Source organism: Aquarana catesbeiana, linkage group LG01 (assembly GCF_042186555.1).
Source record: "Aquarana catesbeiana isolate 2022-GZ linkage group LG01, ASM4218655v1, whole genome shotgun sequence".
NCBI classification, from domain to species: Eukaryota; Metazoa; Chordata; class Amphibia; order Anura; family Ranidae; genus Aquarana; species Aquarana catesbeiana.
Window position 1 is genome coordinate 682,599,715 of NC_133324.1, and position 26,455 is coordinate 682,626,169.

Sequence of the window (26,455 nt, forward strand, 5' to 3'; positions counted from 1 at the left end):
CTTCAATTCTTCCTCAGGATTACTGCAGGTATTGCTGGCTGCTGCTGTCCCCCATGCGGTTATGGCCGCTGACTGTCCTCCAGGGCTGGTACTGCGGGTGGGTCCTGCTGGCTGGTGCTGCTGGTGGATCGTGCTGATGGTGGGTCCTGCTGGCTTGTGCTGCTGATGGGGGTGGGGGTGGGGGTACTACTGGCTGGTTCCTAACCCACTATCCCCAAGCATCAGTTTGACAGGAGCCAGCGCTGGAGGAAGCATGAGGCTGCAGTAGAGAGCAGAGCTGATAATTTCTGTATAGCTCCTGTCACAGGCTGAGTACATTTGCTATCACTCTGCCAGTGACAGGACCTGGCGCTATACAGGAAACATCGGCTCCGTTCTTCGCACTTATGCTCAGGGATGGCGGATCTGGGCTTGCCGACCCACAATTCCAGAATAGGAGGTGGTGGGCCACATCAGAGGGCCCCGCTGGCCAGCAGTTGGGCACCCCTGGCTTAAAACTTAAATGATATGTAAATGCTTGTGTTTAAAAAAAAAAAAAAAAAAAAAAAAAATGTCATGCTTGCCTCCTCTGTGCAGTTGGTTTTGCACAGAGTGACCCCATCCTCCTCTTCTAAGGTCCCTCAGTGGTGCTCCTGGCTCCTCCTCTTCTCGAGTGCCCTGTCAGAGAGGCGCTCTCCCTCAGGGGAACCCGTGCGGGCACGCTCCCATGTCCTGCTGCTGCGTCCATTGACACAGACGGAAGGACTCAGCTCCGCCCCCCGGCTTCCGTGTCATTGGATTTGATTGACAGCAGTGGGAGCCAATAGCTGTGCTGCTATCAATCTATACAATCAGTACCCGAGACAGTGGTTGGAGCGGGTGTGCTTGTCCAGGCGCAGGCACGATCGGGCTCAGGTAAGTAAAAGGGGCCGGGGGGGGGGGGGGGGGCAGCGCTGGGGGGCTGGTACACTACAAGAGGCTTTTCACCTCAATGCATTCCCACTGGTGACATCCTCTTCTGTTATTCGATGGCACAGAACTTCGACTTTGAGGTTAAGCCAATGTTTGTGTGGTAATTCCTTGTTGAGTGTTGGGACCAGGACTCCCTTTTCTGACCTTCAAGGTTATGAGTACATGCAGTTACATATAGTTATGCTGGGGATTCGAACCGTTTACTGCAGCTGTTTCAAATGGAGAATTGCTGAAGAAAAGAGCACTTTGATAATATTGACAAAACAGAGTGGGTACTGTGTTTCAACTTCAGGGAATTGGATCTTTCCTCTTTTTAGTGTTGCTTGGCCAGTGTATGTGTGCTGGTTGGTTGCAAGGTATATATATATATATATATATATATATATATATATAATTTTTTTTTTTTTTTTTTCGCACCTACCACCATTTGAAGTTCCCCAGTGTTTGTATTACATGGCCAAAACTCATTTGAAGAGACTCCATCAGTTAACCACTTGCCTACTGGTAAACTCCTCCTCCTGCCCAGACCAATTTTCAGCTTTCGGTGCTCTCACACTTTGACAATTACTCAGTCATGTAATACTGTACCCAAATGAATTTTTTGTCCTTTTTTTCATACAAATAGAGCTTTCTTTTGGTGGTATTTGATCACTTCTGTGTTTGTTTGTTTTTGTGCTATAAATGAAAAAAGACCAAAGATTTTGAAAAAAAAGTGCATTTTTCTTCGTTTCTGTGATTAAAATTTTGCAAATTATTACTTTTTCTTCATAAATTTTGACCACAATTTATACTGCTACATATCTTTGGCAAAAATAACCAAAATTAGTGGATATTATTTGGTCTGTGTGAAAGTTAGAGAGTCTACAACCTGTGGTGCAAATCATAAAAAATTGATCACGCCTGATGTACTGGTGGTCTCCTTTCTTGCAACCCGAACAAGCCAGAAATGTACAAATGCCTCCCAAATGACCCCTTTTTTGAAAGCAGACATTCCAAGGTATTTAGTAAAATGCATAGTGAGGTTTTTGATGTTGTCATTTTTTCCCGCAATTCTTTGCAAAATTAACACCATCAGGTGTTCTAGAAGCATAAATTATACATTTAACTTGTTGACTACCTATTACACTTTTGAAGGCCCTGGAGCACCAGGACAATGGAAATGCCCATAAAATTACCCCATTTTGGAAAGCTAACACCCCACCGTATATTCTATGAGGCATAAAGAGTCTTTTGAACAGTTCATTTTTTTTCCAGAAGTTTTTGGAAAATGTGGAAAAAAAATAACGCATTTTTTTTTTTTTTTGCACAAAGTTGTCCATTTATCAGATATTTCCAACACATAGCATGTAAATGACTCCCCAAAATACATTCTGCTATTCCTCCTGAGTATGACGATACCACATGTGTGATACTTTTACACAGCCTGGCCACATACAGAGGCCCAACATGCAAGGAACACAGTCAGGTGTTCTAGGGACACATAGATTGCACATACCAAGAATTACACCCTAAAAATACGTTCTGCTGAGCAAAGGGTAAACAAAAGATTTACCTGTGCTTTTAGTAGCGCATTTGTCCACAGGAGGATAGCACTGGTGCAGGGACTTGGTCAGCAAAAGCGAACGTAATTGTCCAGGCAACAGGCAGAAATACTGTCCATAGTCAGTATAGGCAGCAGGCAGGGATACTGTCCATATACAGTCCAGGGTCAGTGCAGGCAGAGATTGTCAGCAGTGCCAAAATATTGGTCCTGGTAGTAGGCAGGAACATGGTCCATATTGTGTGGTCAGTTCATGCAACAGGCAGAGGCATGATGGCAGATGTCCTACAGGCAGCAGGCAGAAGTAGGGCCTCTTTCAGGACAGAATGGGGACAAGGGTAGAGGCTTCTCCCACCCAAATCTTTGAAGCCTCCATCTCCAGACCCTAATCTGGGAATGAGAAAACAAAAAAAAATTGTTTTCTTCATCCAGAAGCAAAGGCTGTAAATACTTATGTATATGGGATTTTTTTTTTTTTATAAATTTGCAAAGATTTCAAACAAACGACAGTGTGTTTTTATATCAGAAAATGTGATCTGCACTGTTGTGCTTTTTTTTCAAATTTTTTTTTTTTTTTTTTTATTTCTTTAACTACAGAGGTACTCCTTATATCTATCCTATCAATAAGGTAGGATCTATCTATCTCTCTCTCTCTCTCTCTCTCTCTCTTTCTATGTATATCTATATCTCTATATATATCTATATATCTATATCTCTCTATCATAGGTGTTGTACTCGAAAAATAGCCCTTCATTTAATCTGCAGTTATATGTATGTTTTAGGAGAAAAAGTGCTTCATTATTTTATTATTTTAAAAAAAAAAAACAGATGTGAGTTGTGAAAGTCTGCTGCTATGGTACATAGTTTTCTCCAGGAGTCACTGACAGGGCAACCACAATATGTGAACACATTGTGTATCCTCCCCTGAGATTTCTGCTTTGAGCAGAGGTTAATCTGGTCAGCAACCTGTTTTAGAGAAGAGATTGACCTTGACCTTTTCTATTTTCTACAATACTGAAGAAATCCATTTTGTCAATAGACTTAATTGAATTCTCCCTCAACCAGCCATGTCTTAATTAGCTGGCTGCACTTTTATTGCTGCATCTCAGGGAATATGGTTTCACCACAGCTGTGAATGCTACATACACTTTTTTACAAGACATATACAATTGAAATGATCGGGTTAAAGGTTGCTAAAGGCAGCCATTGTGTTTTGATCTGTTCCAGCATGCATGTGATACAAATTTTAGAAGCATTTCAATGAGCAACAAAAATCCAGCTTTGGTGAGGATCCATGAGTTTAAGTACAGAATGTTCATTAATAATATCAGCTGGCCTTCAGTTGTCTTCTCTTCTAATATTTGCCCTTTGCCACAATGGCCTTATTTACTGTTCTGCCTACAGTCTCATTATGACTTAGCAGCGTTGTCATTTGGCTGGATAGGAGGTAGTGATCCCATTGCACTGTGATAATTTTAGAACTGGTCCTGGGGGGTTTCTCAACTAGCCAACTATACAGATGCAGAGCCTGTGTGTCTGGGTCTGTGCACCTATCCCTCTTTACCTGTCAAACTCGGCTGTGCAGGTTGGTTCGTACAGCCGGTGCTTGCCCATTCACCTTCCAAGATCTGCCTGCTGCATTAAGCTCGGCAGTATTGTAAAGAAAAATAAAAGTAAGTTCGGACGTTGCATGGGGCTGAGTGCCAGTGTGAATGAGTTTCAAATTCAGCTTGGTACTGATTTAGTGGGTTATAGAATTCTGTGTGTTCTTTATGGGTGTAATTACCTTTTTCCACCTTCTGTTTTTCGGAGACTCCAGTGGTAAGATCTATGGATGGTCCATAGTCCCTAGCTTTGACTTGCGTTCATAGGCTCCTACATGCAATATTTTTCCAATTTAAAAACTCCATTGTTTCGAGGCTCTTAGTCTTAAAGCGGAGCTTCACCCAAAACAGGAAGCGCCGCTTGTTCGCGCCCTCCACTGCCACATTTGAAAATTTTGGGGGGGTATGGGGAGCGGGTACCTGTTTTTTTCCGCCCCCTGCCCACCTTCTGGGAAATACACAGGTCCCAGAATACAGCGGGCCCATTCAGAAAGCGCAGCATGACTTGCGCATGCACAGTAGTAGGAAACAGGCTGTGAAGCTTGAAGCTTCTCTTACTTACAATGCCGGCACCTGCACCCGAAGCTGATTGAGGAATTGGCTCAGGGTGCCAACATCGTGGGATTCCTGGACAGGTAAGTGTTTTTGTATTAAAAGTCAGCAGCTATAGTATTTGTAGCTGTTTACTTTAAAAAAAAAAAAAAAACATTTTCCAGACTGGAGCTCCTCTTTAAGATATGCCCCTTCCCCACTTCCGTGGGGAAGGGGACCTGTGAAAAACAAATATGGCACTGGAGGAGGGAAGGAGGGGAAGAAGCGTATAAGCGGATGTTCCACTTTTAGGTGGAACTCTGCTTTAAGGAGATTTATCAAAGAACTCGGCAACAATTTTTTTTGTGACCTGTGTCTGCAATCCTGAAACAGATTTATGCTGATCTGAAACAGATTTAGCACTGACGAGTCATTTTAAAGTCAGAAGGTGTTTTCTTTAATCTTAATGCATTAAGATAAAAAACCTTCAGTGTGCCTCATCTCGATCCAGCGATGTGCTCGACTACCTCAGCCATCCAGGGACTCTCCCTCCTACTTGGTTGAGAAACAGCAGCGGCGCCCTTGGCTTCTGCTGCTGTTAATCAAAGTCAGTTAGCCAATCAGGAGAGAGGGGGCGGGGCCAAACAGCAGCTCTCTGTCTGAATGGACACACAGAGCGACGGCTTGGGTGCGCCCATAGCAAACTGCTTGCTGTGGGGGTACTCGGCAGGAGGGAGGAGCCAGGAGCGCCAGCGAGGAACCAGAGAAGAGGAGGATCTGGACTGTTCTGTGCAAAACCACTGCATAGGCCAGGTAAGTATAACATGTTTGTTATTTTTAAAAAAAAAACAAAAAACACAAGACTTTGGTATCGCTTTAATGCCGCGTACAGACGATCGGAATTTCCGACAACCAAACCGTGGATTTTTTTCCGACACATTTTGGCTGAAACTTGTACAACATGTACGACAAGCCGAGAAAAATGAAGTTCAATAGCCAGTAGCACTCTTCTTTGATCCCATGCATGTGTGGAATTTTGTGCGTCGGCATTGTCCACACACGCTCGGAATTTCCTACAATGGATTTTGTTGTTGGAAAATTTGAGATCCAGCTCTCAAATATCTGTTGTTGGAAATTCTGACAGCAAATGTCCGATGGAGCCTACACATTGGAAATGCCAATCGTGTGTACGTGGCATTACTCTAAACAGACTTAAATTCAGGAAGTGGTCAGAGTCAGTTTTCATGTCAGTTGTAGGGATGAATTTATGAACTGCGCTAAATTCCTGCAATAAAACTATCTCATTGCTCCTGTTTAGCATTGCCTTAGTGTGTGATGAAATATCTCTATCTCTATCTCTATCTCTATCTCTCTCCCCCCCACAGTAAATATTTCCTAAACAACGCACGTTTAGGAGATATTCACTGTACCTACAGGTATAGCTGCATGATTCTGTATAAAATGTGAAACAATTTTTTTTGCTTAGAATAAAGATCCAGATTCTCAGCGTGACCTCATCTTCTACATTATACAAAAAATTGGCCTAACGCTATAGTTTTTTTTTTTTAATTAGTTGAAGTTTTTTTTCCCAAAAAAATTGAATTTGAAAGACCACTGTGCAAATACAGTGTGACATAAAATATTGCAACAACCACCATTTTATTCTCTAGGGTCTCTACTAAAAATTATTTATATATATATATATATATATATATATATATATATATATATATATATATATATATATATATATATATGATTGGGGGTTCTAAGTAATTTTCTAGCAAAATAAAATGATTTTAACTTGAAACCGACAAATGTAAAAAGGTTTAGGCCGGGTTCACACCTATGAGAATTAGATGTGCGTTTTCCTGCATCTAATTCCCATAGCAGGAGAATGTGACTGGCTCCCTATGGAGCCGGTTCACATATCTCCGGGGAGGCTGCGGAGCGCACTGCACAAAAACACTGTGCGTCTTTGGCTCTGTTTCAGGGCTGGATTTAGGCATAGAATCGTCCTTGATTCGTCCCTGAAACGGGGAACAGGGACGCACAGCGCTCCTGTGCGATCCGCAGTGCGTTATAGTGTGAACCCGGGCTCAGTGTTTAAATGGTTAAACTTTCCTCATTTACACACAAGTCTATTCCTTCGACAAATCGTTACAATGTTTAGACTTGCAATGGGGAAAAAATCGCGTTAACGATTCCTGACGATTAATCGTGCAGCTCTAATATATGATTTTATCTTGTAAGCAACAAGTGTTGTGTTTTTTGTTTTTTGATTCATACTTGCCTACGTGGATGCAATATCAGACCGATGCTGCAGCTGTCCCCCGCCATCTCTGCACTGAGAACCGCCGATGGCTCGTTTTTCACAGATCCCCGAGAGGAGAGCTGCTGACTGTCAGTGAGTGTCTCTCCTGCTCTGCTCCTCCACGCTCATTGGAGCGCTGAGCTGTGGAAGGGTTGGGAGCGTCTGTCCTTAGTGGCTTGCTGAGACTGTCATCAATCAAGGCAGCTGGCGGATCCAGATTTGGGAAGTCGGGATGAGGTGCTGCCTCGACTGATGGCAGTGATGTCAGCAAAGAGCGGACTTCAGACCGCTCTCCGCAGAAAATGGGTCACAGGAGTGCAAAACAAATTGCACTCTTGTGACCCAGAGTAGAAGCCCAGCCTAAAAAGCTCAGGCTGGACTTTTCCTTTTTAAGTGGTTAAACTGTCCTCATTTGCAGACTGAAATTCATCCCTTTTTGATCTGTAAATGAACCGAAAGATACAATGTTTGTTTTTATCTCTTTCAGCGCTGAGCAATGTTGTTGATAAACATTGCCGGCGCTTTTTTTTTTTAACAGGGAACGGCTCGGCACTTGTTACATGAATTGTGGAAATGCTGGATTAAGATTGTGTGTGTGTGTGTGTGTGTGTGTGTGTGTGTGTGTGTGTGTGTGTGGGGGGGGGGGCTTGAATTGAGATTGCGATTTTCTTTTTTTTTTTTTTTAACAATTAATCGTGCCGCTCTACCTCCAGGTTAGCCTTTATTATAGGCTTATTTGTAGGTAGGGCTGGGGAAAAAATCGATTTAAATCTTGAATTGAGTTGAGAGGTCAGATCGATTCAAAATTTAAGCAAATCGATTTTTTTTAGATTTTTTTTTTTTTTTTTTTTTTCACCGCGCCGGTCCTGAGGAGCTGCGGGCAGGAGTTTTTAGGCGAGGCCGCGGTTTCGGCCTAGTCCGCGAGGCCGGACGCCGCGGACTAGGCCGAAGTCGTGGCCTCACCTAAAAACTGCCCGCAGCTCCTCAGGACCGGCGCGGTGTCCAAAAAAAAAAAAAACTTGACTCGAATCGTGAATAGAGGTTTTTTTTTAAGAAAATCGCCCAGCCCTATCTGTAGGTACAAGTTCAAAAGCGGCCTTTACTACCACTAAACTAATCTTGGACCTGCCACCAGTTATATTATCTCTAGAAATTGTTAGTTTAAAACAGTGAGGGGGAAAAAAGTATTTGATCCCTTGCTGATTTTGTACGTTTGCCCACTGACAAATCAGTCTATAATTTTAATGGTAGGTGTTTTTTTTTTTTTTTGTTTTTTTGTTTGGTTTTTTTTTAACAGTGAGAGACAGAATAACGACAAAAAAATCCAGAAAAACGCATTTCAAAAAACTTCTAAATTGATTTGCATTTTAATGAGTGAAATAAGTATTTGACTCCTTCACAAAACATGACTTAGTACTTGGTGGCAAAACCCTTGTTGACAATCACTGAGGTCAGACGTTTCTTGTAGTTGGCCACCAAGTTTACACACATTTCAGGAGGGATTTTGTCCCATTTCTCTCCAAATCTTTAAGGTTTCGAGGCTCATGTTTGGTTACGCGAACCTTCAGCTCCCTCAGCATATTTCCTATGAAATTAAGGTCTGGAGACTGGCTATGGCACTCCTGGACCTTTTAATGTGCTTCTTCTTGAGCCACACCTTTATTGCCTTGGATGTGTGTTTTGGGTCATTGTCATGGTGGAACTCTGATCCGTGACCCATTTTCAGTGCCCTGGCTGAGGGAAGGTGGTTCTCGCCCAAGATTTGAAGGTACATGGCCCCGTCTGTCGTCTCATTGATGTGGTGAAGTTGTCCTGTCTCCTTAGCAAAAAAAACACCCCAAAGCATAATGTTCCCACTTCCATGTTTGACAGTGGAGACTGTGTTCTTGGGGTCATAGGCAGTGTTCCTTCTCCTCCTCCTCCTCCAAACACAGCGAGTTGAGTTGATGCCAAAGAGCTCGATTTTGATCTCATCTGACTACAACACTTTCACCCAGTTCTCCTTTGAATCATTTATATGTTCGTTAGCAAACTTCAGGCGGGCCTGTACATGTGCTTTCTTGAGCAGGGGGACCTTGCAGTTGCTGCAGGATTTTAGTCCTTCATGGCATAGTATGTTACCAATTGTTTTCTTGGTGACTATGGTCCCAGATGCCTTGAGATCATTGACAAGATTCTCCCGTGTAGTTCTGGGCTGATTCTTCACCATTCTCATGATCATTGAAACTCCATGTGGTGAGATCTTACATGGAGCCCCAGACCGAGGGAGATACAGTCATTTTGTGTTTCTTCCATTTACAAATAATCACACCAACTGTTGTCACCCTCTCTCCAAACTGCTTGGCGATGTTCTTGTAGCCCATTCCAGCCTTGTGTAAGTCTACAATCTTGTCCCTGACATCCTCGGACCGCTCTTTTTTGTTGGCCATGGTGGAGAGTTTGGAATCTTATTAAATAGTTGCTTCTGTGGACAGGTGTCTTTTATACAAGTAACAAGCTGAGATTAGGAGTACTCCCTTTTAAGAGAGTGCTCCTAATCTCAGCTCGTTGCCTGTATAGAAGACACCTGGGATCCAGAAATCTTGCTGATTGATAGGGGATCAAACACTTATTTCACTCATTTAAAATGCAAATCAATTTAGAACTTTTTTGTAATGCGTTCTTCTGGATATTTTTGTTGTCGCTCTGTCTCTCACTGTTAAATTAAACCTACCATTAAAATTATAGACTGATCATTTTTTTGCCAGTGGGCAAACGTACAAAATCAGCAGGGGATCAAATACTTTTTTCCCTCACTGTAATTAGTACAACTTACACATAAACATCTTTTAAAAGTTTAGTAAGTCTAAACTGTGCAAGTTTAAAGTTGTATAATGGGGGGGGGAATAATACCCAAGTAATTTTTGGTAATTATCCCCATTATACACTATTGGTATTTGTTTTTAGCCTTACTAACCATGTAACATATTTTTTACTTTTGTGATTTGCTGGAAACTTGGAAAAAAAACTTGAACTATTATTGGTTTGACGTCCTAGTCCAAGTTTTGATTGGTGCATTATAATATAAATAAAAAGCATCTGTATTGAATGAAAATTCTAGAATGAAGTCCAACTTCCACTTTGGGTGAGGGTTGACCTTGTAGCCCAGGTACCAAGGGCTATTCACCACCATTATGCAGAGATTTAGTAACCCGGTAAGTAATTCAGGCCTCTGGCATTTAACCAAGATGCAGATTTTCAAGCTGGTCAGATAATCCAGCTGTTGATTGGTAGATCATTCTCACGTTTACAACGCATGTGTAACCAATCTGTTCACTGAATATGTGACCTGAACATTCAAATCATGTGCACTGTGATGTCATCGACTATATTTAAACCTGACTGTGTATGCCCCACATATGGAGACATTTTCAGAAGGATGGGTAAATACTACACTAATCGGCCATTCTATCCCATATGTGTATTATATGTTCCATCCAGGTGCTATTTTTGTCTGCTCAAATATTCCACTTGGTCTCGACCTTTACCTCTCACCTGATTCTTAATGGTGTATAATAAAGACTCTATACGTAATCATTTACACCAGATTAAAAAGCTTTTGGCGCATGTGCTCATAATTTACACATCCAATATATCTTTCCATTACTCATAAATTGTCTTCTCCATCTATACACATCTGGTGCATATTAAAAACCTTAGATCCACACTTGTGATGTAAGACCTTGTGATTTTAATGTATAAGCTCTGGGACTTTACTCAGGCATCGAACTGTCAGACCGCTTTCAAAGACGTGAATTATTCCGCAACGTTCACAAATCATCCGCTGAAGCTATGTTTCCCTTTCAGATAATGAAGTTGGATATAGAAAGTGTTGCCGGCCAGAGGGCCTTTCTTTTCCTGTGGTGTGGCTCTGGAGAAGGTCTGGATTTCGGTAGAATGGTAAGCATTAGCGAGCTAATCCCCGATATATAGATGCAGCTGGAGGCTGTTTCCTGTGAACACTTGTCAAATAACGTCTGTTATGAGGTTTCTGGATGTGGATGGGTGAAGTCATATGATGGAGGAGGCATGCCATTCACATTAGTAGAGTATGAGGAGTGGAATGTAATGTAGAGGCGGAGTGACCAGCAGGTGTTTTATAATGCACCATGTCTGCCACTGCTCCATCATTTTCTGGTTGGAAGTGAACTTTCATTATTTAAAGGGTAACTCCACTTTCGTGTGAAAAAAATTATAAAATAAATAAAAAATAATATACATTTATGACACAAGTCGTATTGTAATTGGATGTTATTAAAAATTACCACTGCTTTTCAATCTGCAGCTCTGTAATTTTCTTTAAATGCAATATGGCTACCCCAGAAATGTAATTTCCTGCTTGTGTGATTGGCTCACTGATTTTCCCAGAAGTCTGCACTAAAATAGAAATCGGATTTGAGCATCCCCTGCAACAAAAATGTCATTTTTGGCATGATACTCTCAAAAGGAAAAAGAAGAAAGTGTACCCGGTATAAATTTTATTTTTGGTTGAAAGAAAAAAAATAAACTCACTGCTCCGATCGGAGCCGCTGTACTAATGATGCAACGTTGGTACAACGATCTCCCCTGCTGAGCTGTTGGGTTCTGACGGGGGGGCGGCCCATCCGAAAGAAGCTGGCCGGACTGGTTGCCATACACATGGGCCAAATGTCCCCCTGACATTCAGCCCATGTGTTCTAGGCTTAAGGGGATGCAGTCCCTGCCACTTTCCTTATTAGAGCCCTGCAGTTGCAGCAGCTGATTGATAATTATAAAACCACTCCCATACATATTTACTCTGTACATGGACACAAACCGCTATTCCTTCAGAATAATATAAGATGGGAATCTGCAACCGAGTTTGTTAAAAACCTTGCAATGTACATTGATCACCCAGAGGGGGATGTGTTTTTTGTTTTTTGTTTTTTTTTTCCTCAACAAAAGTGGAGTTATACTTTAACTTTGTATGAAGTGTACACCAATTCAGCCTATTTAGCTACTTTCAGGCCAATTCTGTCCTAAATGTAAAAACCATGGTCGACCAATATGGGTTTTTCTCTGGCCGATGCCGATATTTAGAAATCACGGCGGCCGATAGCCGATATATCAAAATAAAGAAAATCTTGTGAGCCACAATGATCCTGTGCCAAACATGTGCTAATCTCCAGCTGCAAGCATAGATCACGTTTCATATACCGTGCAAGTTATAATAATGAAAAATATGCGCTGTGCTAGAATGAACCCAGTACTTCTATGTACTAAAGTGAAAATTAATTGAGAATATTCACAACTTATAAAGACGATAGATATGATCCTATAAGTCTAATGTGTAAAAGTGCAATGTGCATATAAATAAATAAATAATGATAATAGTAAATATAAAAAAAGTAAATATAAAAAACATCAATAATCCATATTGCAAACGGTGAAGTGCATAAACAAATGCAAAAGGTGCTTAGTGCTCCGTAATAGACATCACAGATGCCATAATACTTGATCACAAAGTGATAAGTGAAACAGTCTCACATAACAATATTAAATCTGTGCATAAAAATAGTGTCCATATATGGTGTCATCCGTTATGCTCATACATCCTAGGTGCTGCAAACCATGCTCCGGTGCACTCCAGTGGCCCCATTAGGCTAATATGCTCACCTCAGAGCGTGTGTCCCAGCTGCTACCCTGAGTCAAATCACGCTGTGGAGCCACACCCGGGCTCAATGCTGATACCAGACGTAACTCTCCAGCTTGATTCAATGTAGCACCATGTATAAATAAGAGAAAAGACTATATGGTGTAATATTGTTGGGTAATTTATTAATAAAACACTTCCCACAAAGGGGTACTCGCATAGTCCTGGTGTGTAAGTACACCACTCTGTAAACAGCCTCACAAAGTAATAAGCCAAAATCGCTGGACGTATGGTGTGGTATGCTTCTCCTGTGTGGATACTGTGCTGCTCTCTCCGTCCTGGCCCCTCCCCTACGCGTGTTCGACACAGGGATCATGTGTCTTCATCAGGGGGATATATGATGCCGATTTTTTTTTTTTTTTTTTGGGGGGGGGGGGGGGAGGCGGGCGGCGATTCCCCCCCCCCCCCCCCTTTCATCTCATAAAATCTAACAGACCCCTTTCACACTGGGGCGTTTTTCAAGCACTTTTGGGCTAAAAATAGCGCCTGTAAAGTGCCTGCAAAACGGCTCCCCTACAGTCTGTGTGAGAGCCCGAGTGCTTTCACACTGAGGCGATGCGCTGGCAGGGTGTTAAAAAAAAAAAAAAGTCCTGCAAGCAGCATCTTTGGAGTGGTGTATACCGCTCCTCCACCACTCCTGCCCATTGCAATGAATTTGCACCGCTGCCGAAGCGCCTGCAGAGCGATTCGGCAGCGGTGCTTCACAGGCACATTTACCCCTTAAATCAAATCCACCCTGCTGCTTTGTGTTTGCCGTCTGTTTTTTAACAACTGTTTCCAGTTAGTTGCACTAAAGCTGGCCATATAGGGTTCAGATCTACAGAGAATCAGTTAATCGATAGGCTGAATGTACCAAGGTGATCGATCAACTTGGATACAACCAGACTGCCGGACTCTCTTGTGATTATCTCTAGCGGCTGCTATAACTAGTGATTTAATCACGGTCTTCTCCTGATGGGGACAGCTGCCCCCACCGGGAAAAGACAATTGCCGATTCCCCTGTTAGCACTGTCTGTGTTGATGGAGGAATCATGCAACTTTCTTTCCTGCAACCAAATTCGCACTGTGTATGAACAACAATTGAAATTGTGGCACAAACAAATGCTAATGCACCATCTACATGAGTAAGCCTCTTCACAAGCGGCTCTTCTGGTGGACGGCTTCCATCTAGTGTGGCATGGCTGCAGATAAGCTTTTTGATTTGATATTTCTTTGCGTTTGCATTTGACTTTTTAAGCGTAATAAACCCATTGGTGCTGCACTTAGCTGGCGCCCCCTTGTGTTCCTATTGTAGCTCCTTGGATGGCCTGCCTTAGTTATTATGGATTTTGGCTATTGTAATGGGCTTAAAACTTAATTGCATCTTTAAAGTATTGTCTTTGTTTATTCAGTTTGAGAAAATTTGTGAGATTGCTAGTGATATCTGTTTGTTAAATTTGATTAATGTTCTCGTTTGTTATTTTCAGTGTTTTCGCAAGTGGGGATTCAGACGGTCTGAAGACATTTGTTGGATAAAGACCAATAAAGATAATCCAGGCAAAACCAAAACCCTGGATCCCAAGGCAATCTTCCAGAGGACAAAGGTATAATGTTGCCATTTGTCACTAGAATTCAGAGTAAAAAGTAAAACTCCAGCTACATTGTCCTAGGCAGAGTCTTAAAGTATTCCTAACGTAACTTCCAATTGTTTCTATAGGAACATTGCCTTATGGGCATTAAAGGAACAGTTCACCGCAGCACAGATGGAGATTTCATCCATGCCAATGTTGACATTGACCTTATCATCACAGAGGAGCCTGAAATAGGAAACATTGAAAGGCCTGTAGAGATATTTCACATTATTGAACATTTCTGCCTAGGAAGAAGGCGACTCCACCTCTTTGGACGAGACAGCAACATAAGGCCTGGTAAGACTTCAGGAGATAATCCGTGCAAACACAACATTTTTAATTCACTCCTAGATGTATTCTTGACCTTTAGCTAGTTCAAACATGGATGGAAAAATTAGCTCTCTGTAATTGATTGACCAATGAGTGTGTGTACCTTGAAAAGGGAAGACAAATGAGAAAAACTAAATCCTAAAGTACAGTGGATAAGTTAATCTACAAATAAAACATTGGGGTTTTCTATGCAAAATTCTTTGCTGGCATTTACATGTTTTCCTTTGTTGCCAGGCTTAAAGTGATTGTTTGCCCAAACAAGGAACATTATTTGTATTTGCATATTCTTGAAAAACCGTAAAAACGCTTCCAAACAAGTTCTTATTCACCTCTGCAGCTGTAGGCATTGTGAAGAAATTCATCGTCGTAGCTGACACATTGTTGAAAAGTGAACTGTAAATTATACATTTTATTTGTATTTTTTCTTAAATAACAAACATGTTCTACTTACCTGCTCTGTGCAATAGCAATGCACAGAGTGTCCCAGATTCTCCTCTTCTGGGGTCCCCACTGGCACTCTTGGCTCCTCCTCTTTGTGCCAACATAGGAAGCCACTTTCTATTGTGGCATACCTGCAGGCTCAATTCCATGCCGCACTGCCTGCGTCCATCGACACACAGTGCAGCTAAGTCTTGCTCCCTCATCACAGAATTTGACTGACAGCAATGGGAGATCCTGCTACAGATGGGTACATCGCTGGATCGAGTGAGGGGCAATATTGATATCTAAATATTTTTTACCTTAACCACTTCCCGTCCGCGGCATGTTTATAAACATCCTCGGACGGGACGGGTGATCTCTCGGTCATCGTTGCAGCGATGTTTGAGATGACATTTAATAGCCCCAGCGATTCCCTACAAAGTATTAAAGTAATCCTAGTGGTCAACAAGCCACTGGATTGCTTTTACAGGGGGCGGAAGGAGGTCCCACCCCTCCTCCCGCCACTGCCTTTTACCGGGTTCTCCCGTGCGATCAGCGAGCCCAGTAAGGATGCGACCAGCGGCATCCGGCTCTGGGCACACAGTGAAAGGACCCCAGATCTCTCTATAAAGAGGACCTGTCACAGCCCATGATATTACAAGGGATGTTGTTCATCCCTTGTAATAGCAATCAAGTTGAAAAAAAAATGTAAATAAAAAAATTAATACAAAAAAAGACATTGCACATGTAAACTGTGCTGTACTGAAAAATAAAGAAAATGTGAGTTTCTGGCTGCTATGCTAATCCAATGGCTTCAGTGGAACTTCTTGAGGCTAAACCTGGAATACATAATATTGCAGATTTAGAAGTGACTTAACTGAGAAGTACTGATGTTAGAGGCAGCCAGGGGATTAATATAGATCCGCAATGGCAGACCCTGTATTTTTTTTTTTTTTTTTTTTTTTTCTAAAAGGTATTTTAATGTAAGTATATTAAACATATGTATATCTTTTAAACACAGATGACAACTTATAGCTTTACTAAATGGTATACATTTCTTCTAGTTCTGTAGGACAAGTCGTTCAGTCTGCACACTGTTCTTATTTTAGGTAGCCCTAAGCTCACCACACATTACTATCTGACTACAATCTCATTGAGATCATCCAATATATATGTAGTTCAAGGGGCTGTCTGATTGGATATGGAGTGATTGAATAGTTTTGGAAGCTCCTCATATTTTATAGTAATAGTAAATCTAAAGTTGAACGCACAGAGATTGTATGGTTAGAGTGGAATGTATATAGTAAGCCTTTGTGATCCCCACGGTAAATAATGGTCATTGCTGCCTTTATAAGGATATATGGGATCTCAGGGTGTGCACAAGAAGTGACTAACATTGGTACAAGGTGGTGATGTTCTGTGGTTGTGTTGATGTCATTTCCTTTGTTTGGTATACCTCTGAATACAACATAGAGAGTATGGGAGATGCTAAGTCCTAGCTATAAGTTTAGACTGCCTAGAATCACTATTTTACTGATATGGCAAAGTACTAATGCGCTACCAACAGTGTATCAATACAATAGTGCATACATATAAAGTGCTAAATTAAAAAAGCAGCTAAACTTCTATAGTGTAACCAACACCTCTAAAAATGTATATCGTGTAGTGAAGTAGCGCTAATATAGCATGTCAACAAAAAAAAAAAAAAACAAGGAATTTCTCAGGTGCTCATGGCAAATATAAACTCATATAAAAGTGTTCAAAAGCCCTAAAAAGTGCATCCCATAAAATATATCTGAGCAATAATGTGATGAAATCCAGTAAAGTGCATCCCATAAAATATATCTGAGCAATAATGCGATGAAATCCAGTAAAGTGTATCACATAACACTAAACTAAAAGTAAATGAAAAAAAAGTAATTTTACTGATACCATTTTATTTTTTTTTCTGTTTTCAGGCTGGCTTACAGTGGGACCTACTCTTACCAACAGCAACTTCAATCCTGAGACTTATGCCTCCAATTTCACTACCCCTAATTCAACACTCACGGGTTGCACAGAAGAGATAGAGAGGCTTCGCCCCAAAACACCCCCGCTTAAATCGGACCGCGGCTTTGGCTCATCCAACTTTGGTAATTCTAGAGGTGGTAATCGAGGTGGACCCTCTGCGGGAAGAGGAGAAAGAGGTAGAGAAAGAAACAGAGGAAGTTTCCGTGGTGACAGAGGAGGTTTCAGAGGACGCGGAGGACCACATAGAGGGGGATTCGCCCCACGCTGATTTCAAAAATAAGCATTTACCTTTTTTATTTTCTCTTCCTTTTTTTTAATGTGGTCACAAGAATTGTCCTTTAAAAAATGTAATGTAACTTTTGAAAATAGATTGATAAAATGTAAATCTGGAGGCTTCTTAATAATAAATTTTTTTTTTTTTAACAAAATCTATAATTCTGTAGCTTTTGCGCGATTTAGAAAACCAAAAAACAGATCACTTCAGAAGTCTTTAAAGTTATGTAAAGGTATTCATGTTACAGTATGATTGTACGATCTCTTTTAGTATTGAATGACCGAAGATGTGGTGTGAGGACGTACTGAACTATTCATTCAATTTTTATCCAGCCTTGAGGCTTGGTTGACATATATTCAGACCGCATCCGATTTGTATAACATGAACCAGACTGGCTTTCAGTGGAGCCAGTTCACATATATGCGGGCCAGATCCGGTGCAAATTCAAAAATGGTCCTGTGTATTTTTCAGGCCTGTTCAGGTGCGATTTCTGTGTCAAATTCGCACCTGAACTGCTGATTGGAAACCGCACCGGATTCTGTACCGAAATCGGACCCGCATATATGTGAACCCAGCCTTAGACTACATGGTTGCCAAATCTAAATGACTGTATAACCAGGTTATGTGTGTGTCCACCTTTGGAGAATGGGTGCAAAGGTATATTTCAAGTGAACGTCTGTTCTTTCTTTCGATACTAATGGGATATTTAACTACTTGTTGACAAGCATCTTGTTAGCAATTGATTTCAGTGTGTTTCAAGTGTCATGTCTGCAAATAAGTGGCTAAAGCTGTGGCTATACCGGTATCGAAATTTTAATCCCATGTGTACACCTGTCTGTTCAACAGAAGCTGATTGGTAGACAAGTATCTGTCAAACAGTCTCACTGGAAAACCAGCATTCGATCATCCACAGCAGCACCGATCAGTGTATTCTGACGGGTGAGAATCCCAGCTGCCGGAATACAATAGAGCAGTTAGGAAGATCCCCCTCATCCACATCGCTTGTGTGGATTTAGGGATCTGAGTTTTTCATTTAACCAGCTGGTTGAATGAAAAAAAAATTCAGCGTGTATACCCAACTTAAAGTGTCATTAAACCCACATAATAAAATATCAATAAATGCTCTATTACATGCTGTTCATACTCAGTCACTCTAAGATTCATTTTCTGTATTCAGCAAAAAACCTGGTTGATCCTGCAGCGCTCTCCACCTTCTGTTCATGTCCCCAATTCAGTTAGGGATTTTGCAGATGTGGTAGCACCTCTGCACATGCTCAGTTCTCAGTTGGTTTCTATGCTGAGCATTTCCTCCCTATCACATCTGAGCATCCCATGTCACTATAGAGTCACACATGTGGGTATATATACAGTGGTAAATGACAGCCCTCTTCCTCCATACCCATTAACCAGCTAAACAAAATGGTGGTGGGGGGGGGGGGAAATTACATGTAGATTTAATGGAGGCCATGTAATTTCCACAAAATAATAAAGATTTAATTTCAAATATATATCTGTATGCCAATTTTAAACAGTTTATTGATATTATAAACTCTGCATTCCAAAGGCTGTTTTTTTTTTTTTTTAACTTGTGGCCAGCAACATAGGACTAGAAGCTCCTCCTGCTAATGTTTCCCTGCAGACAGGCTGGATCATGTGACTGCAAATCTATCTATTTTAAGTGACGTGTACATTATTTAGGTTTTTCTTAAGCCCTGAAAATTTTTAGTGATCAGTAAGTTGTAGACATTTGGTGTTTAAACACCAACACAAAGTGTTGTACAGAGTATGTACATGTTGTTAAGATTCCTCATAGTAATTCAATACATACAGTATCTCTCAAAATTGAGTACACCTCTCACATTTTTGTAAATATTTTATTATATCTTTTCATGTGACAACACTGAAGAAATGACACTTTGCTACAATGTAAAGTAGTGAGTGTACAGCTTGTATAACAGTGTAAAATTTCTGTCCCCTCAAAATAACTCAACACACAGCCATTAATGTCTAAATCGCTGGCAATAAACGGGAGTACACCTCTAAGTGAAAATGTCCAAATTGGGATCAAAGTGTCAATATTTTGTGTGGCCACCATTATTTTCCAGCACTGCCTTAACCCTCTTGGGCATGGAGTTCACCAGAGCTTCACAGGTTACCACAGGAGTCCTCTTCCACTCCTCCATGAAGACATGACGGAGCTGGTGGATGTCAGAGACCTTGCGCTCCTCCAACTTCCATTTGAGGATGGCACACAGATGCTTATTAGGGTTTAGGTCTGGAGACATGCTTGGCCAGTCCATTACCTTTACCCTCAGCTTCTTTAGCAAGACAGTGGTCTTGGAGGTATATTTGAGGACGTTATGTTGGAATACTGCCCTGCAGCCAGTCTCTGAAGAGAGGGGATCATGCTCTGCTTCAGTATGTCACAGTACATATTGGCATTCATGGATCCCTCAATGAACTGTAGCTCTTCAGTGGCGGAAGCACTCGTGCAGCCCCAGACCATGACACTCCGACCACCATGCTCGACTGTAGGCAAGACACACTTGTCTTTCTATGCCACCTGGTTGACGCCACACACGCTTGACACCATCTGAATAAAAAAGTTTATCTTGGTCTCATCAGACCACAGGACATGGTTCCAGTAATCCATGTCCTTAGTCTGCTTGTCTTCAGCAAACTGTTTGCGGGCTTTCTTGTGCAAAATCTTTAGAGGAAGCTTCATTTTGGAACGACAGCCATGCAGACCAATTTGATGCAGTGTGCAGCGTATGGTCTGAGCACTGACAGGCTGACCCCCCACCCCTTCAACCTCTGCAGCAATGCTGGCAGCACTCATATGTCTATTTCTCAAAGACAACCTCTGGATATGATGCTGAGCACGTGCGCTCAACTTCTTTGGTCGAACATGGAAAAGCCTGTTCTGAGTAGAACCTGTCCTGTTAAACCACTAGATGGTCTTGGCCACAGTGCTGCAGCTCAGTTTCAGGGTCTTGACAATCTTCTTATAGCCTAGGCCATCTTTATGTAGACAATTCTTTTTTCAGATCCTCAGAGAGTTCTTTGCCATGAGGTGCCATGTTGAACTTCCAGTGATCAGTATGAGAGAGTGAGAGCGATAACACCAAATTTAACACACCTGCTCCCCATTCACACCCGAGACCTTGTAACACTAAAGAGTCATATGACACCTGTAGGGAAAATGGCTTATTGTGTTCCAATTTGGACATTTTCACTGAGGGGTGTACTCACTTTTGTTGCCAGCAGTTTAGACATTAATGGCTGTGTGTTGAGTTATTTTGAGAGGACAGCAAATTTACACTGTTATACAAGCTGTACACTCACTATTTACATTGTAGCAAAGTGTCATTTCTTCAGTGTTGTCACATGAAATGTTATAAAAAAAATAATTACAAAAATGTGAGGGGTGTACTCAGGTTTGTGAGATACTGTATATGCCCTATTGTCCTAGTGCCACCTAGACAGAATTGGTCTCCTTTAATTACTGGACACTCACCCCACATAGTCCTTTCATCCCATGCCACTGGCTCTGTGAAGATCGCTCCTCTCATCCTGCACCACTCTTTTTAATGACCTCCATAACCAGAGCTCTAAGAATACCATTGGGTTGATTTCCATCTCGTCAATGGTACAAAGCAAGCGCATTAAAGCCACTGTCGAGAGGATGTCAATTCACTGCAGTGGTCGGATAGGGGTGTAACCATGGTTGGTAGTTGCCTATTGAATGTAAAGCCATTGCATCAACCCCCATACATAAATGAGACCAGAACAGGTATAGAGGTAAAGAATTTGATTCTTCCCTACATTTCATTTGCCACATGCTTCTTCTGGGTTGTTGACACAGAATGGAAGGCTTCCACCACCAAGCAGCTACTATTTTCAGAAGGATGTCAGAAATTACAGCCTTCCTAAAGCTCTCCTGACCAGGCCATTTTTTGCGATACGGCACTGCGTTACTTTAACTGACAATTGCGCGGTCGTGTGAAACTGTACACTGTTTTTTTGTTTATAGTGCAAAAATAAAAAAACAAAGACCAACAATTTTGAAAAAAAAAAAAAAAAATTTTTTTCTTTTGGCTTTAAAACATAAATAAAATGTAAAAAATCAAATTTGTAGCAAGAGAGGTAACAATAAGCCGCTCTTGGTTCTCTCTTACTCCACTGCGCCAAAGACCAGTGACAAAACTAAATGATTGTTGTGTAAATGAATACAAGATGTGTACATACAGTGAAAACCGGTATCATGCTGTTTTGACTCATATCTTTATAAATATATATTAGCGCCACTATCTCTATCTGTATACATGTGAGCGGTATAGTTTTGGGATTCAGAACAAAATATAAATATTCTTTATCATTTTAGGCCAATATGCGTTCTGCTGCACAACTTTTGTGCAAACATATACCGTCTACAAACTATGGGCTATACGCTATATTACCAAAAGTATTGGGACACCTGCCTCACAAATGCGCTTCTGTAGGAATGGTCACACATTCTCATAGACACACTCCTAAACCTTGTGGACAGCCTTCCCAGAAGAATTATAGCTGCAAAGGGTGGGCTAACTCAATATGGAACCCTACGGACTAAGACTGGGATGCCATTAAAGTTCATGTGCGTTTAAATGCAGGTGACCCAATACTTTTGACAAAATAGTGTATTTATGAAATTTTTAGTTATTTTACTAGTAATGGTGGCGATCGGCGACTTATAGCGGGACTGCGATATTGCGGCAGACAAATCGGACACTGACACGCGGGGACATTAAACAAGTACCTCGGGACTATAAACAGGGCAGTAGCCAATAGCGTTTGTCTCTTAATTTATTCTGAGCATGCGTGGCACTTTGTGCGTCGGATTTGTGTACACACGATCGGAATTTAAACGATAGGATTTTGTTGTCGGAAAATTTTATATCCTGCTCTCAAACTTTGTGTGTTGGAAATTCCGACGGAAAAAGTCTGATGGAGCCCACACACCATCGGAATTTCCGACAACACAATCCAATCGCACTTTTTCTGTTGGAAAATCCGACCGTGTGTACAGGGCATTAGAATTAAGGCCAAAAAGTTCTATCTTGGTCTGATCAGACCAGAGAATCTTATTTCTCACCATCTTGGTGTCCTTCAGGTGTTTTTTTTTTTTTTTTTTTTAGCAAACTCCATGTGGGCTTTCATGTGTCTTGCACTGAGGAGAGGCTTCTGTTGGGCCACTCTGCAATAAAGCCCCGACTGGTGGAGGGCTGCAGTGACTTTCTACAACTTTCTCCCATCTCCCGACTGCATCTCTGAAGCTCAGCCACAGTGATCTTTGGGTTCTTCTTTACCTCTCTCACCAAGGCTCTTCTCCCCCGATAGCTCAGTTTGGCCAGACGGCCAGCTCTAGGAAGGGTTCTGGTCGTCCCAAACGTCTTCCATTTAAGGATTATGGAGGCCACTGTGCTCTTAGGAACCTTAACTGCAGCAGAAATTTTTTTGTAACCTTGGCCAGATCTGTGCCTTGCCACAATTCTGTCTCTGAGCTCTTCAGGCAGTTCCTTTGACCTCATGATTCTCATTTACTCTGACATGCACTGTGAGCTGTAAGGTCTTATATAGACAGGTGTGTGGCTTTCCTAATCAAGTCCAATCAGTATAATCAAACACGGCTGGACTCAAATGAAGGTGTAGAACCATCTCAAGGATGTTCAGAAGAAATGGACAGCACCTGAGTTAAATATATGAGTGTCACAGCAAAGGGTCTGAATACTTAGGACCATGTGATATTTCAGTTTTTCTTTTTTAATAAATCTGAAAAACGTCAACAATTCTTTGTTTTTCTGTCAATATGGGGTGCTGTGTGTACATTAATGAGGAAAAAAATGATTTTAGCAAATGGCTGCAATACAACAAAGAGTGAAAAATGTAAGGGGGTCTGAATACTTTCCGTCCCCACTGTATATATGATCTGGTGCACAGCCTCCATTCTGTAGCAGTAAAACTGCTATAGGGTGGTCAGCAAGTGGTTAAAGTGTTACTAAACCCACAGCAGTAAAATCAGTCTGTATATGCAGCATAGCATGCTTATTATACTCACTGTGGAACTTAAGGGGTTAATCATCTGCATTGTGTAAAAAGGCTGTTTTATCCTGAATGCATAGATCCTTCCCTCCTGCACTGTCTATCTGAGGAAAACCAGCTAACACATGCAGGGTAGCCAACCTGCACATGCTCAGTTGTGTCTTTTATGCTGGAGAGAACATTTACTTGTTCTCAGAGATAGCCAGATCACATGATATTGAAATCACACTTATGTGTGTATATACAGGCTGTAGTGGAACTATCCTCCTACCTGAACTCTCAGCACTGGAGAAACTGTGCAGTTTATCAAGTAACCGTGGTATACAGATCATCCAAAATGGTATATAGTGGCAGTATTTTAATGTAAAAAGAAAGTTTATAAGCTTTGGGCACTGGGGGGGGGGGGGGGGGGGGGCAGATTAACTATTTTCATATTACTGGGTTTAGTACCACTTTACGGAACATTAAAATGCAGCTATTCCTCTATCTTGTAGAGCAAAAAATACTGCCACGCTGCTGAGGGCCCATGAGGAATTGAGTTGAACTTCACTAAAATAAACACAGAATAATGGGTCTATAAAATACGTCCACGCAAGATGTGCAGGTGCACCTGTGAGCACGACACTTGAGGTCGTAACAAAAGCATATTCAGGTATCTGAAGCAACAATTTTACCTTTGCCTATTTTTCTTTTTCCTAATATAAATAACACCTGGGCAAAGATAGGAGCAATACCACCTTTGTGCAAATACTAGCTTTGACTTAATCCTTAACTGCCATGTGTTATTGCATTATTAAAATACTGGCTGCTACTCATGACAGAAGGTGGTCAATCTAACATATATTCTTCCTCTGTATAGAGAAAGGGGCTAGATTTAATCCATTCCTTTTATACAAAACACATTCATGGGACACTATTGTATAAAATGGCTAAACATTAAATGTACTTACACTCCATTACAAGGGGGTCTTACAGTATGTATTAAAGTGTCTGAGGGACGATTCCTCTCACACAGCCATGTTGCCCAACAACAGTTTGAGAGCACGGAAGGAAGGCTCTAACTGCAAAGTGTGGAGTATTACTGGCTATGTGACAAAATGCTTGTTTGACACTAATAAATGAGACGCAGTGTCACCTGTCAGCCTGCAAGACCTAAACAATAAGCATGTACGACTCCAAGCAATTCTGTACAGCACCAACAGTATTGGCTTGTTAATATCTTGACGTACTTTGTTGCTAGTTCATTGATCAAGGACAATTCTGTTAGAAACTAGTTGTTCAGTTAACAGATATTTTTCAAAAGATAAGAGCTTTGTTTTTCTTCGAACAAATTTTCCTCTAAATAACCCAGTGACGTTGGCAAGGCACTTATCCCACTGTAGTAATATTTGTGGACTCCATAGTGCCGGTGATTATATCGATCTCTGATGAGATCCAAGGTCAGCACAACTCTCGCTCAATACCATAGTTTGAATGACAAAGATGATTGCACTGAAAAACAATTGTTAATAAGATCGTTTTGATTCCGTTGAAGCCTGTTTAGTCTATTGAAAACAACATATAAGACGCACCTCAAAACATGACGTGGAAAATATCAACTCTGAAAAACAGAAGCATGTGGTTTTCTAAGTAGAAACTCTGATAACAACATACAAATCAAACGAACCACACAGTGCATTCTATTTCACACCTTCAATTACAAAGCTAAACACATTTTATCTTTTCGGTCAATAGCTTGGCTGTGTGCCATACAATAAGCTATTGTATTTACTCATGTTTCCACTGGACCTAAAGAAGCATAGACAGAAACTGTGTTCCAGCAACAGCTAGATCACAGTGCCTACACATAAGCCATATTGTGATCACCTCTATTGATCTCTCTCTCTCTCCCTGGACAATACATCATTCTCATGCGCACAGTGCTCAATCAAGGTTATATCTCAATTAGGAACATCAAAAACATTGCAGCTGCTGCTGAAATATATGTTTCATCCAGCCCTTCTGTTGGAGGCTTTTTGCTAGTTGAAATCCATTACTTGAAATGATTATTGCATTGAAGTCAATTGGACTAACGCAGATTAGAAAAATTAGATTTATTAGTGCTTATGATTGAATTTTCCCATGCACATGGAAAACTCAATGCCTGTGGCAGATCCTACATCTAATGTGTACGTTTTCTATTTTGTGCACTTTGGACAATACATCATTACGGTTTGTGAGGTGGTACAGTGCAGATCTTTATTCAGTTTAGCAGTCAATCGGTGTAAACTTTTCTGCTCCACTGCATGCCTGAATCTATACTACATGTCCACCACTGCTTCAGTTTTTGCAACACTGCTGTATGACTATGTTAAAATCTTCTGTATTATAACACGGTTTTTGTACTTCCCATAAAATCTTTTTTCTTGGAGCCCACACCAAGAAAAGATTGTATGGTAATCACAAAAATCTTTATATTTTTTATCGATTGAGGCACACAGGGATTTAGAGAGTCAGGATGTTCAAAAATCAGTCCAACTGAGGGGTGGGCAACAGTCGATGACAGGCCCACAAGAAGGGACTAGTAACTGTTTGCAACTCAGAACTACCTGAAAAACCATCCCCTGAATTTGAACCAGATGAGGTGAAGCCCTCTGTAAGCAGGGTAACTGTCATCAACCAAGGAGGGGCAACCTGATGACTCCCCTTGAACTTACACTGAGCCTGAACTAGAGAGAGGCCGTGAAAAACAAAAAAGCACCAAAAGGTGGCCACAACAAAAATAAACCAACAACATGATATGGCCAGCAGAAAATAAATGTGGGACTTGTCCCTGGAGAACCAGTGCCCAGAGGGATTATTTGACAAAAAAAATAAATTTATAAGAGAAGACCATCCTGTTAACATATGAAGGCCCAAGTCTTAGACTCCAAACCTTTAGGATTCAAGTAAAGAAGGTTTGATAATAAGAATGAGGTTGCCTTGCGAGGCAATCAATCTGGCATATAAGATATCCAAACGTAAGAATCCTCAGAGTGTAGTATCTCAAAAGGATAGCTAAGGAACCCCTGAGAATGTTAGAGGACTTAACAGTACCAACC

The 26,455-nt window shown here is 41.2% G+C and overlaps 1 protein-coding gene across 1 annotated transcript in view; it reads left to right on the forward strand.

Moving 5' to 3' along the window:
* METTL14 (methyltransferase 14, N6-adenosine-methyltransferase non-catalytic subunit) overlaps positions 1-17,434 on the forward strand; it is a 48,789-nt gene extending 31,355 nt beyond the window's left edge. Inside the window, exons 8-11 of the mRNA XM_073603198.1 lie at positions 10,787-10,879; positions 14,117-14,233; positions 14,347-14,557; positions 16,969-17,434. Coding sequence (XP_073459299.1) covers positions 10,787-10,879; positions 14,117-14,233; positions 14,347-14,557; positions 16,969-17,288 — 741 coding nt within the window. The 3' untranslated portion in view covers positions 17,289-17,434. The remainder of the gene's footprint in view (positions 1-10,786; positions 10,880-14,116; positions 14,234-14,346; positions 14,558-16,968) is intronic.
* The last annotated feature ends 9,021 nt before the right edge of the window (positions 17,435-26,455 follow it).